The 13,009-nt window shown below is 53.0% G+C and overlaps 1 protein-coding gene across 7 annotated transcripts in view; it reads left to right on the forward strand.

Moving 5' to 3' along the window:
• MXRA7 (matrix remodeling associated 7) overlaps nt 1–13,009 on the forward strand; it is a 29,990-nt gene that overhangs the window by 10,308 nt on the left and 6,673 nt on the right. For 3 of the 7 annotated variants that reach the window (XM_036394644.2, XM_036394639.2, XM_036394642.2), the window contains 2 exons: nt 735–795; nt 4,826–4,925. In XM_036394644.2, the coding sequence (XP_036250537.1) occupies nt 735–795; nt 4,826–4,925 (161 nt within the window). Of the gene's footprint in view, nt 1–734; nt 796–4,825; nt 4,926–6,801; nt 6,856–6,996; nt 7,078–13,009 lie in introns of all 7 variants that reach the window. The other 4 variants (XR_004981314.2, XM_036394640.2, XM_036394641.2 and 1 more) reach the window with 4 other exon arrangements.

Consider the following 13,009-nt stretch of genomic DNA (forward strand, 5'->3'; position numbering starts at 1 on the left):
ACAAGGAATCTGGGCTTTATGAAGTTTGTTGTATCTTGTAGAAGGGAGCCCCAAAACTTCCAAAACTGGTTTGCCTTTTAAAAAAACCCCAAAATGTGCTGATGCTGCTCCCGCCTGTGCTCCAGACACCAGCTGGGGATGGCTCCTGGAGGGCTCCCAGCACAAGCCCCCAGTGCTGCCTTTGACCCCCATGACTGGTGAATGTCCCTGTGCTTCAGAGCAGCTCCTTGGCCCGTGGCTGCAAGGTGGCTCTGGTTGGGGATCCACCTTTTCCTCCTGCCAGGACAGCCTGTCCAAGCCTGGCCTGGGGGCACACAGAATTCCTGTGGCTCCTGGCTCAGTCCCCTGCCTGTCCCTGGGCAGGAGGGGTGGCAGGGGTGCAGCTGGGAAGAAGGTGCTCAGGCACAAGGCTCTTCTTAAAAACCTTAATATCTCTTTGATTATAAACCTTAATATCTCTTTGATTATAAACCTTAATATCTCTTTGATAACTTGCATTTCACAGCCTTTGGGTGGGCCAGATCGCTGGGACTGACTAGTGAGAGGGAAGCAGACTAATGAACCTCACTCATTAGTGAGCATCCCTTTGTCCTGTTCCTTGGAGGCAGCAGGGAAGGGGTTCCTGCCCTGTCACTGGAGCTCCAGGCTCTGCACCCCAGCCCTGCCCCAACCAAACGTGGGTTATTCATCACAGCACCTTCTCCTCACGGCTGTTCTGTTTCTCACTCCTCCAGGAGGAAGAGGTGGACTCAGAAAACGAGAAGCTGGTGGTGAGAGAGCCAGAGGATGAGGATGGTGAGTGCCAAGCAAGCCAAAGCCCTGCAGGGAGATGATGGACAGCTCTGGAGCCCTGAGTGCTTGGGGATGGTCTCCTTCCTCCAGGAAATTCCTGCCCCTGCCCAGATGCCCTTGGGCTCTTTGCCATGGGGCAGCTTTGTGATGCAGCTGCTCCAAAAGCTCCTTGCTCATCCAGGACAATCTCCAGGGGCTTTAGCCAGGGCCACGTTTAACTGATTAGCCAATTAGTTGATTGGAAAATGATTAATTGACTAATTGGGGTGACAACTGCTGCAGTCCTAAGACAATGAAACAGATGGTGCCTGAATGGGTGTCTGGAGGGGTCTCTGCTCTGCTGAGCAGCCCTGGAGATGCTGGGATGTCCCCAGGAGTCCTGGCTTGGGGTGCCTGGGGACAGCTGGGGCAGCAGGAGCCCTGGGGTGTTCCCCCTTCCCTGCCCCACTTTCTGCCTGGCTCTTGGAAGGTGCTGTGTGGCAATCCCCCAGCTCGGGAGGATTATGCCTAATGCCTCAGAGAATCAAATTTTAATCCTGGTGCCATTCCTGCGAGGCAGGGGAAGCTCCTTTGGAGACAGGGCTCCCAAAATACACTCATTGCACCCTGCTGGGCTTCCTCACAGCACTGGTGGCTGGGGATGTCACTGGGGGGGGGCTGTGGGAGGTCTGGTTTGAGGATTGATGGGTGGATCCTCTCAAATGGATGCTCAGCATTGCTGCTCTGCCTCTGTGTCTGCTTCTGTGGGTCCAGCTCTGTTTCAGGGCTGCCCTGGCACTGCAGGGCATCCTTACAAATGGGATGGAGGAAGGTGATGTCCCCTGGCTGTGAGACCTGGCTAGCACTGTGTCCTCCCTAGGCACCTCCTGCAGGCAGCCCCTGGCTCCTCTCCTGAATTATTCCCACTGTTTCTGAAGTATTTCCTAATGGGGCTGGGCAAATCCATGGCCTGGGCTGAGGGATGGAGCTGGGAGCACCAGCAGTGCCCTGGGACCAGCCCTGCTCCTCCTTCACTGCCTCCTGTGGGTCCTGGCCCCACTCAACCCTCAGAGATTCCCCTGGGGCAGGTGGAGATCCCCAGCCTGTGACCAAAGCCACCAGAGCAGCCTTGCCCCCATGTGGGCAGGGATAACGTGGGGATCACACCAGAGCCTGCTCAGGGGAGAGCTGCTCTCTTGGGGCTGCTCTCACCCTGCCAGCTCAGGGTCACAGCACTGGCAATGGGAGGGCAGAGAGATGAAAGACAAATGTTTTCTTTACTATGAACTCATGGAGGCTCTCAGTAAGTAGGTCACCTCCTATTCCTGTAGTGTTTTCCCTGTGTACATGAAAACCCAGCCTCCCCTTTTCTGGGTGTTTCCTGAAGTTTGTTTTCCATCTGCAGAGAAAGTTCCTGAGCTCAAAAACCAGCCAGTGGTTTCCAAACCCACACACTGTCTCCTTTTTTTAATCTCACCCTGTGGGCAGGGAGATGGGGACCTTCCTTGCCTCCCTCCTCCCTTATTATTTTCTGGGGAGGTGGCAACTAAACTGCTCCTTTTGGGGCCAGTCTAAATCCCAAATCTCACCTGATTTGGCAGCAAACCATGTGAGGGAAACAATCTTGATTGCCCTTGAAATCATTGGAGCTTTACAAAGGTAATGAGCAGCTCCTGCTCTGCACCAGCATAAGGAACAGGATGTTACACCCTCTTTTTTTTTTTTTTTCCTTTCTCCTAATATCTCCCAAAGCAGCAGCCAGCTGAATTTTCTTTCCATGCACTTTTATGGTCACCCAAGGTGCTGATAAGCTGCAGCATTACTGCTTGTTTCCAGCTAGCCAGGTTTTGTTTGTTTGTTTGCCCATGGGGAGGGTTTCCCACCGAGGGAAGGGGAACATGGCCCAGCTGAATGTTTTGGGCTGCACACAGAGCTCGGGGCTGCTTGTGTTCAGCCATTTGTGACCAAGCTGGATAAAGGGTTTGCGTCCCCTGGGAGCCCCAATGGCATTTAGGGATTAGAGAAACACCCCAGATCAGTAATTGAGTACTAATCCACCAGGACTCCCCAGGGAAGCTCCCCAAGATCAGGAGATGTAAAGAAGTGAGGAAATGTGGGCATTAGCAGGGGGGAGGTCTCTGGGAAATTCCCATCCCACTCTTGGTGCTCCAGGCACTGTGTCCTGGTTTAGGGCAAATTTGGGAGAGAATATCTGAAGGGGTTCTTCTAGAAAGTAGATTTAAGTGGGTTTTTCTTGGTTTGGGTTTTGGTTTTTTTTACAATGACTCATCAAATTTTATTAGTAAATTACACTTTTGGCATGGAAATTGGTAAAAGTTATTGTTTTCATTATTATTGTATTTATAGTTATTTTATTATATTGTGTTTTATTTTATTATATTGTATTTACAGTTATTATATTGTATATACAGTTATTGTATTTATTATTATTGAAACAAGCCTTGCACTGCTTGTTTCTGAGAAGTCTGGTTTCCACACCTACAAAATCAGGCTATGACTTTTTACATGGTGGTCCCCAAGGTTTGGCAGCAGTTGAATGTGGGCACGAGCTTGGGGTTGGAGAAATCCCAAAATCAAGGTATTGGACATAAGGAGAAAAATCCTTAAGGGCAGTATTGATCAGAAAATAGAGGGAAGCTGCTGCTGAATCCTGCATGTGAGGAAGGAGAGGGGCTGTGAGGGGTTTCTCATTTGGGCAGGTGGAGGAGGAGACAATCATGGGTATGGCCACAACTGCAGTGGAGAGCTGGGGAAGGGGCTCCCTGTGAGCAGATGCTGCATCCATGAGCTGTGTACAAGTTGGGGTTTCTCTCCTGCCAGGGGAGTTTCACCCCTTTAGGATGCAGGAGCCCTTTAGGGGTCCTGCTGGTGTCATCCTGGATACTGATTTGTGGATAATGGGCAATTTTTTCAGGGCCATGCAGATAATGAAGGAAAATCTTCCTTTTGTGCACCCCTTGGAAGCATCCCCAGGGCTCTGAGGGTCTGGGGAAGCAGCAAATATTTCTGGGAATGTGCAAAGCCCAGTGCTGGATGGTTGGACTGAAGCAGCCCAGTCCTGCAGTCCTTGGGAGATAAAGGCTCCCAGATAAGCAGCCCACAGATAACACAGCAGTTCCTCCTGGGCCCTCTTGGGCTGAGCTCCCCTCCTGTTGTTTTCCCCTATCTGTAGGGAGATAAAGCACGGGAGAGGTTTTTAAGAGCAAATAGTGCTCGAACAAAATCCGATTTGAAAAGGATCGGCTTTGGCTCAGAGTCTGAGCTTTGGTGCTCTAATTAGCACAGGCTGAGGCTGGAGAGCTGGGTGGGAGAGCATCCAGGAGAAAAAACCTTGGCTTCCTCCTCAGGGCTGGTGACAGAGGGGCTGTGTTGGTGCTCCTGGGGCTGCCTGGGCTCGGTGCTGTTTGCAGCCCTGGCATTTGCCATGTGGCATCTTATTTCCACAAGCTTTGGCAAGGGCTGCAGGAGAGCTGGGACAGCACCATCCATGAGCCCCAAGCTGGGGAAAGGGCCCCTGGATGAGGAGAGGGAGGGAGGAGGAGGAATGCAAGTCTGGAGAGAAGCGGAAAATGCTGCGAGTTAATCAGGGCAGGATTAGCATGTCTTGATAAGCCAAGATGGGCCTGCAAGGCTTTGAGTCCAGGGAGAACAATGGCATATGGTTCCTGGGCTGTAGGATTTCCTTGGATCTGCTGCCAGCAGGCTGCTCACTCACAGCAGTCCTCACTGTTTGCAGTGCTGGCTGTTTGCAGGCTCCTGCCATCCTCTGCTCTGCTCTGGGATGCACACCGCCCCCCTGGCAGTGCCCAGGCTCCTGCCATCCTCTGCTCTGCTCTGGGATCCTCCCTGGCAGTGCCCAGCCTTCCTGCAGATTGGAGCTGACTCAGGGAAGGTGCTGGAGTGGCCAAAGCATTTGGGGTGCAGGAGCAGAGCAGAGAGCACCCAAAGGAAGAACCCCACTGCTGGGGGTTGTGGCTCTCAGGAGGTCTCTGGTTCACAGATTTCTTGCTCTTTTTTTGTCTCCCCTCTCCAGCTGCAGAGGAGACATTTTCATTTAAATACAGTCCTGGGAAGCTAAGGGGAAACCAGTACAAGTCAATGATGTCCAAAGAAGAACTAGAGGAAGAACAAAGGTAAGTTGAGGTCCCTTTTTCTTCTTGCCCAAGCCCACCTGGCTGATGTGCCCTTGGAGCAAGCTGGGTGTGCTCAGACTCTCTCCCCCACACTCCCTCAGTGTCTCACTGCTCTGGAGCTCCAGACCTCTCCCACATAGGAAGATATGAGAACAAATAAAGCCCCACTGATTTAGGAGATGGAGGCACTGTGACCCTAAATACCTTTGGAGCTCCTCTGGATGCTTAGACCAAATTTTCCTGGTGTATTTGCCCTGATCCCATTAGTTCTGTGCTGACAGGTATCTCCTGAGGACCTGATCTTTGGTCTCCCTTGGGCCTGTGGATGGCATCCCAGCCAAGGGCACAGCTCAGAAACACTGGGGCAAAGTGAAGGAGTGTGAGGTTCTAGAGCTCACTGAGATGGGGCTGACACTGCAAGTGTCCATCCCCAGGGCTGTCTCCTCAGCTGGATGTGGTGGGGATTTACCAAGTCATGGGCCTGGTGTAGATGGAGAATTGTCCATCTTTCACTTTTTGCTGAAGTATCCCCTGAGTCCTGCATGAAGAAAGGTCAAACCTGTCCTGTCACTTAAGCTTTCTGGCTCCAGATTCCCCAGCCTGGAGAAGGAATAACCCCACAGCTGAGGGCTCTGTGGCAGGCTGCTCCCTCACAGGTGTCTGCAGCTCACACCCCTTCCCTTCCCTTCCCTGAGGGTGAGCTCCAAGGAACTGATTTCCCAGGGCTGGCTCAACAAGCCTGGGAGGTGGTGTTCTCCCCACTGCTGTCCCAAGGGCTGTGGGACCCAATTCTCCACCCAGAGGTCTGCAGAGAGTGATTTAGGGGCATTTGTCACCCCTTGCTTGTCAAATCATGGTCTAAATACCAGCACAGCTGGGCTGGTGTAAAGAACCAAGCAGAAACTGGAGCACAGCAAGGAAGGCAGGGATGGGGGATCACAGCTCACCCCCAGCTCAGGCATCTCCTGCTGGCAAACCTTGCCTTGAGGCTCTTGGGCAGCATCCCTGTGATGGTGGCTGAGGTTTATCTGTGTGAGGGGAGCAGGGCACCGTGGTAGGCAGAAATCCAGAGACCTGCCCTGCTCTGGGGTCAGCAACAGAAATGAGCTCTGGTTTCCTCTGGCACGGGGTTGATTCTGCATTGGTGGCATCAGGAAAAAATGTTTGCTTTCTTCTTTTCCATGTGTCTGTTGTGCCTGAAGCCCCCACCCTGTAAACTGCTGAGCAGGGCTGTGAGTGTCACTGTATTTTTCACCTGGGGAGGGTGGTGGGGGGATGAGCCAAGTGAATGTCAGGGACACCCATGGGGCCAGATGGGATTTGCTTTTCAGGATCCTGCTAAACACCAATGCAAAAATCTACCTGCAGCTGGCAAATTCCAACCCTTTGCACCAGCAGCTCCATCCAAACCAGCTGAGCAATCACTGCTCAGGTTTTCAGGGCCAGGAGTCCTGCAGGGCCTTGGGCTGGTTCCTGTGTGGCAAAAAAATGTCTTTTTGTCACCTGGAGCCACTGAGGGGACATTGCCTAAGGACAGCAGTGGGATGTAAGGACTCACAACAGGCTCCAGGGGTGATGGACCTGTCCTGGGCACATGGCACAGCTCAGGCACCTCAGGCTGCTCTTGTCTGTGTGGAGCAGTCCCAGGGCAGCACAGTGCACCTAGAACTGATGGGTTTCATGTCCCCTGGAGGCTCTGAGCAGCCCTCCCCACTGAGGGCCACTGCCAGACGTGTTTTTCCTACTGCTCCTTTATTTTCTTCTCTTCCGTATTTGTGTTGTTCATTTCTTTAAGGCAGCTTGGTGAATTTTTTTTTTTGTCTTGCTTTGTTGCTGGCTTACTTTTCCCCCCCTCAAATCTTCACTGCGGCATCAGCAGCTTTTCATTGCAGGCCTCGCAGGTGGTGCAAGGGGGCAGGGCTGCTGCCAGGTAAGCTGGGAGAGCTGAGCACAGCAGCTCAGCCTTGTCCTGCATCCTCCTCCTCGCCCTTCCACCCCTCTCCCCCTGTCCATGAGCCCTGACAGTGCTGCTGACCTGCTGTGACCCGGGTTTGCCACCTTTATGTTGCAGGATTGAGCTGACCTCTGATCTCACCTCTCTGTAGCAAGTACCTTAGGTCCTCGGCCACAAACATTCTTGCAAATCTTTTTGGTAAGGACACGCTGCTGCTTAGAGGTAGTGGTACCACTGGTAACACCTGCTCGTGTCTTGGGTGATTTTGCTTTTATTTCCCAGGGGAGGGGTTGTTTGGAGCTGCAGTTGGTTGCCTGTCCCACCCCCTTCCCCACCTCCCTCCCCTTCCCTCCTCATAACAGATTAATGAGTCCACCCCCCCGCCTCCATCTCACTTTCCATGAGCACTCCAGGGCGAATGGGGGCTCTCACATTTGGATGTTCACCTCTTCCAGCTTGGATGCCTGACGCTGGACATCCCACAGCCACTTCTTTCTACTGATTTGGGAAACTGGGGCTGCTGCAGAGCCCTAGGGTGTGTTACCAAAACTCAGACAGGTTTAGTGTGCACTTTTAGCCCTGTCACTCCTCCAGCTTTCCTGTGGACCAACAGGTTCCCATGTGAAGCAGCAAATGTGAGAAACATCCCAAAAATGCAAGTGGGTCCTCAGAGGCTGCTTGCTGTGTAGTTCACAACTTTGAATTTTGGGACTCCTTGATTTTGGAGATGCCATTGAAAATATTCCTTGCCTATTCAGAAGGAGCTGTAGGACTTCAGACAGGAGAGTACAGGCATGCAATAGATTTGGTTATTTAAGCAAAAAACCCACTTCTGTTGTAACCTGCATCCCTGCAGAAGCTGTGGTTGTCCTGCCTACAATTCTCTTGAATGTTGTGGCTTCCAACTGGTGCTAAATCTGGACTAAAAGGGGAAGGAATGTGACCTTCACTGAGTGATGCAACTTCCTGCTTTTGGTGACTTCAGCCTTAAAAATTAGAGTGCTCACTGAGGGAGGAGGACAGTAAATCCTTTTGGCAAATACTTCTGCTGGGGTGGTGGCTGTGCTTGATCACACCTGGTGGGTCACCAGTCCTTCTGGAACAGAAGCACGTAGCCTTTGCCCTCCTGGGGGAGAAAAACAGTCTGGGCAGGAAGGGGAAGAGTGCAGGGGAAGGATGCAGCCCTTGGTCCAGCCAGCACAGCTTATTCCCAAATCCTTGTCCTCTGCACCTGAGGCTTTTCGCCATCTGTTGCCAGCTGTAGCTCAGGAAATGTGAGTCCTGGTGGTGCAGCTGCCCCTGCTCAGGCAGGGCTGAGCTGTGTGGGTGTGAGACACAACCAGGCTGCCTGAGAGGTGCTGCTGTCCTGGCTGGCAGCTCCTGTGCAGGAGGGAGGGAGAACTCCCCAGTGCCTGCAGGGCCTGGACGTCATGGGTGGCTTGGAGTGGTCTCTGCCAGATGTTCTTCAAACCTCCCTTAAGGCTGAAAGAGGTTAGTGGGGATTTTTTCTGTTAGAAATGAGTATGGTCAGGACTCTGCTGAGTGTTGACAGCTGCAGCAAGGCTCCACTCCTTATAAAAGAGAAAACAAAGGGAGAAATGGCCCCCTTGGGTCTCTGCTTTCAGTTCTCTCTTTCCATGAGGCAAAGCAGGTCCCAGCCAAGCCTTGGTTGGCCTCAGTGCTGTCAAGGGGTTGAGCTCTCTGTGCTCTCTCCTTGTTGCTCTTGGCTAGGAGTGTTGGTGGGACAAAGGAGAGCAGATCCCATCTGACAGGCTCTAGAAAAGTCTCTCCTCTCTCCTCTGTGTGGGATTGAGGAAGAGGTGGGGGTGAAGAGCCAGAAGCTGCCCCATGGCAGATCCATTGAACAGGGTCTGATGAATGGCACCAAACTCCTCCTGCCAGGGGCACTCCTGGATGGAGCAGGAGATCCCCCAGACCACTGCAGGGAAGATGGGCATAGCTGCCCAGTTCCCCTGGCTAATGGGCTCAGTTCCCACGGCCAGGTGACCCATCCAAGGAGCAAACTCTCCTCCTGCCTCTCCATCCTCTCCTCTCACCTCCTGGCCAGCCACAGATGGGTTGAGGTGACTCTGTTTGAATACAGACTGGGCTTAAGCCTAGGGCTCAACTGCAAATTGGAATTCATGCAAGGGGAATTGGATGGCTGCAAATATCAAGCTCAGCCCTTTTCTTAGTGGTGATTGAGCACTGGAAACCTGCCTCCTCCCCAGCTGGGAGTGCCTCTTGGTTATGGGGCACTGAAAAAAACTGGGCTTGGACCCTGAATTTCAGCAAGGCAGGGTAGAGCCTGCTTCTAGGGAATGTCAGAGAGGAGAGACCTTTTCCTGCTCTACAAGGCATCCTGAATGAAAGTGGGATGCAGCTGTGGCTTGAGGGCCAACTGGGCTGAAGTTTGAAATTTGAATGAGACAATGCTGGTGATGACAGCCCTGGAGCACACAAGGGGAGGAAGCAGCTGCAGAGGTTTAATGGCTGTGTTGACAGACCTTGACCTATTTCAAACATCTCCACTAGCAGCCCTCCAAAAATAGGCGGGTGGACAGGGCTGGGGGAGGTTGCATTTTGGGAGAGCTGTCCATTGGCATCTGTCCCTGTCCACCCCCTGCATTGCCATCACATAACCCTGGCCTGCCTGCTCGCTCCCCTCTCTGTACAGCATGGGGACGGGGCTTTTCTCCTCCCTCTCTTTTGCTAACCTTCCCCCCACCCAGTGGCTTTGCTGTCTGTCCTGTCCTGTCCTGTCCTGTCCTGTCCAGCATGGTGCTTCTTTTGGATGAGGGAAGCTGGTAAGTTTGGGCTTTTTGGGGGGGTTGAGGGTCATTATTTGTTTGCTTCTCATCTTCTGCAGCACGATAGTCGTCCTGGGCTGAGGGAGGAGGAGCAAGGGGGGCAGAGCCCAGGGCCATGGCACTCTGCAGGGCAGGGTGGGCACTGCTTTACTGCAGCCACCAGCCATGGGGATGGCACCAGCCATGGCCAAGGTTGATTTCAGCTGCCCAACACCCAGGGCATGAGGTGTGTTTGCTTCCTACCTGCCTCTTGTAGTAAAGGGCAAGAGTTTGGGTTTCCCTGCTGAGCTCCCCCTCACGCTCACTCTGTAGGTGCCCAAGTCCACTTGGAGGAGGAGGAAGTTTGCTGGTGGCCTGGTGCTGTTCCCTGCCTCCATATCCCCAGGGAAAACCTCCTCTGACCTATGAGATGTCAGTGGACTGGAGCCCTGGCCCTATTTATAGTCATGATTGAGTCATGAATCCCCAAAAACTTTAAAACAGTAACTCAGGATGCCTCCCTCAGAAAGCCAGGGAAGAGGAGGCCAGGAAGCCCCTTCCCATCTCCTCCTCTCCCATCCCAGAGAGGAAACCCTTGCAAACTCCCCCGTAGCCTTTGCAGGGTGTGAGTCTCTGACCCTGCCTTGACATGAGATTTTAGTTCAGACAGCAACTTTGCTTGAGCTCCTGGGGTGGTTTTCTTTGGCTCAGGTCCTGAATTGTCCTGGCTTGTGGCTGCTTCTCCGTGTCTCCCTCACCCAGTGCTCATGACTTGTCTTCATCTGCTTCTGCTTAACCTTGTGCAGCATGGGCAGCTGGCTGTTGTCTGCCTGCTAACTCCCTGGGAGCCCTGCTCTGCCTGTCCTGGGCTCCCCTGCAGCTGGGACAGACCCAGGGATGCAGGGAACTGGGGCATCTTGCCAGGCTGGGAGCCAACTGCTGTTCAGTGAGCTGAAAAAACACTGAGCAATGGAGGAAAGCACAGCCCAGCCTGCCCGCGGCTTTTCCCACTGCTGTGGTGTTGGCTGGGGAGGTCAGGAGTGTGGCAAGGGAATGGGCACACAGGTGATGGATGAGCTGGTCAGGAGCCCAAGGCACCTCCCTGGCTGTGCTCAGCCTTTTCAGCTGTTGCTGCTCTGGCTGGACAATGTGAGAAGCTTCTGCCTCAAAACAGTTGTGGGCAAGGTCTGCTGGGGGTGATACAGCCCCTGATCCCACTGGTTCCTCACCCTGTCCTAAAGCCAGTGAGACTGGTGCTCCCTGCTCACACTGGTCCTGGCTGCCTCGAGGCACAGCAGGCATTTCCCAAAGCCCAGAGCACCTTTCAACTTCTCTGTCCCAGAGGAGGAATTTCAGATCTGTGTTGATGAAGCTCCTTTTGGTACCTCTCACTCAATCCCTTCTCTCTTTTCTAAGCATTGTCTCCCCGTTCTGCTTCTAAGTCCTCTCTGTGTTTTGCTGACTGGCTGAAGCAACTGGCTCAGGTTTTTGGGACCACCAGGAAAGCTTAATTCAGTGTGTCATTCCTCATATTCTTCCTGCAATACCTCAAGACTGGGTTATAGTCACCAGATACCAGAGATGGTATCTGCCCCCATGGTGAAGAACTGGGCCAGTGGTGATGGGACCATCCCCAGCAGTGAGATGGGAGGGATCTCCTTGGGGAGACCTCAGCCACTCACTGCCAGGTCTGCCCAGCACTAAGGGCTTTTATTCCCTGCTCTTCCCCTCAGGTCAACTGGTTTGGAGTAAGAGTCTGGAGCCTGGTTGCTGTTCACCTTCCTTGCCAGGATTTCAGAGCAGAGGACTGATGGTCCTGACAAGCTCCTGAGCCAGGGAAAGGAGCTGGGAATGCTCCATGCTTCTGAAAATAATATTTTTGAGTGAAACTATTCCTTAAAAGGTCACAAGCAATTACCAGACATGGTTACAGAGGCCTCTCCTTAGAGTGAGTCAGGACTCCTTTGGAAAGATGAAGTCTATGAATGGGCTACAGATCTCCTGACCTGCTGTGGATTTTTGCACACATGAGAGATAGATGCACATGGCAATGCCACCAGTAACCCCTGCTTTTCAGAGCTGAGGTGCTGTCTTCTCTCAAAAGCAAGAAGCCTTGTGTCAGTGCTGTGGGTGAGCTGGAGTGAAGGGAATGCTCCTGAGGCCACCAGGACAGCAATTTCCATGCTTCTTTGAGACCTTCAGTCCCTGAGCTGCTCTCATATTCCAGGACCTGCTTTTGTCTGGCTCCTTGTTCTCCAGCTTTTCCATGCACAGAACCATGTCCAGCTGACAAATCATGTGATTCAGTGACTTGGCTGTTGGCTTGGGCAAGAGCAGAGATATCTGGATAATCTTTATCTGAAGAAAGGACACAGCTTCTGGCAAAAGATGACCCTAACCTGGTTTGATTGATGAGCTGCTAGGGGCAAGCATGCTGATCCAAGGAGAACGGAAAGGAGGGAAGAGCCAAGGATAAGCAGTGGCTCAAATCTCTGGGCCTCCATCCCAAGCTAATTAACATTTCCAGTTTCCATGGCTGAGATGGCAGAGCTTCTCAGCCTGGGGGGTTATATGGCCCCAACGTCCCAGAGAGGGACTGCCTCCTGCTCTCTAGTCCAACTCCCCTCACAGCTTGTTCCAGGACCAGGAAGGGGTGTCCCTTTTGTGCAGATGGGAATTTCTGTCTCTGATATTCATCCTCCATTAGGGCCATGCTGGTGTTGAGATCTTCTCACCCCAGCTGTCAGCCTGGCCTTGTGGAGATGAGTATCCCTGTGAGGGACTCACCCACCCTCTCTGATGTCCCCCATCCCTCCCTGCTCCACCTGTGGCACTCTGGAGGGGACCTCCCCTCCTGGGCCCCTATGGCAATGAGCTTATGTCCTGCCACGTGAAATCTGATTATGCTTGCGTGACTTGAGAGGGATGATCTGTCCTCAGCACCGCGGATCCCGCAGAGCGATTATCCACCCCGGGAAATTTCCTTTCTTTGTCCTGATGGGATGGCCACCGAGCCTTGGCAACGGTGCTCCAGTAACCCCAGTGCCAGGGGATGGTCTCCCATCTGGGATCCAGTAACCCCAGTGCCATGGGATGAGCTCCCATCCAGCTCCAGTAACCCCAGTGCCATGGGATGATTTCCCATCTGGGATCCAGTAACCCCAGTGCCATGGGATGATTTCCCATCTGGGATCCAGTAACCCCAGTGCCATGGGATGGTTTCCCATCTGGGATCCAGTAACCCCAGTGCCATGGGATGATCTCCCATCTGGGATCCAGTAACCCCAGTGCCATGGGATGATCTCCCATCTGGGATCCAGTAACCCCAGTGCCATGGGATG

Source organism: Molothrus ater, chromosome 19 (assembly GCF_012460135.2).
Source record: "Molothrus ater isolate BHLD 08-10-18 breed brown headed cowbird chromosome 19, BPBGC_Mater_1.1, whole genome shotgun sequence".
NCBI classification, from domain to species: domain Eukaryota; kingdom Metazoa; phylum Chordata; class Aves; order Passeriformes; family Icteridae; genus Molothrus; species Molothrus ater.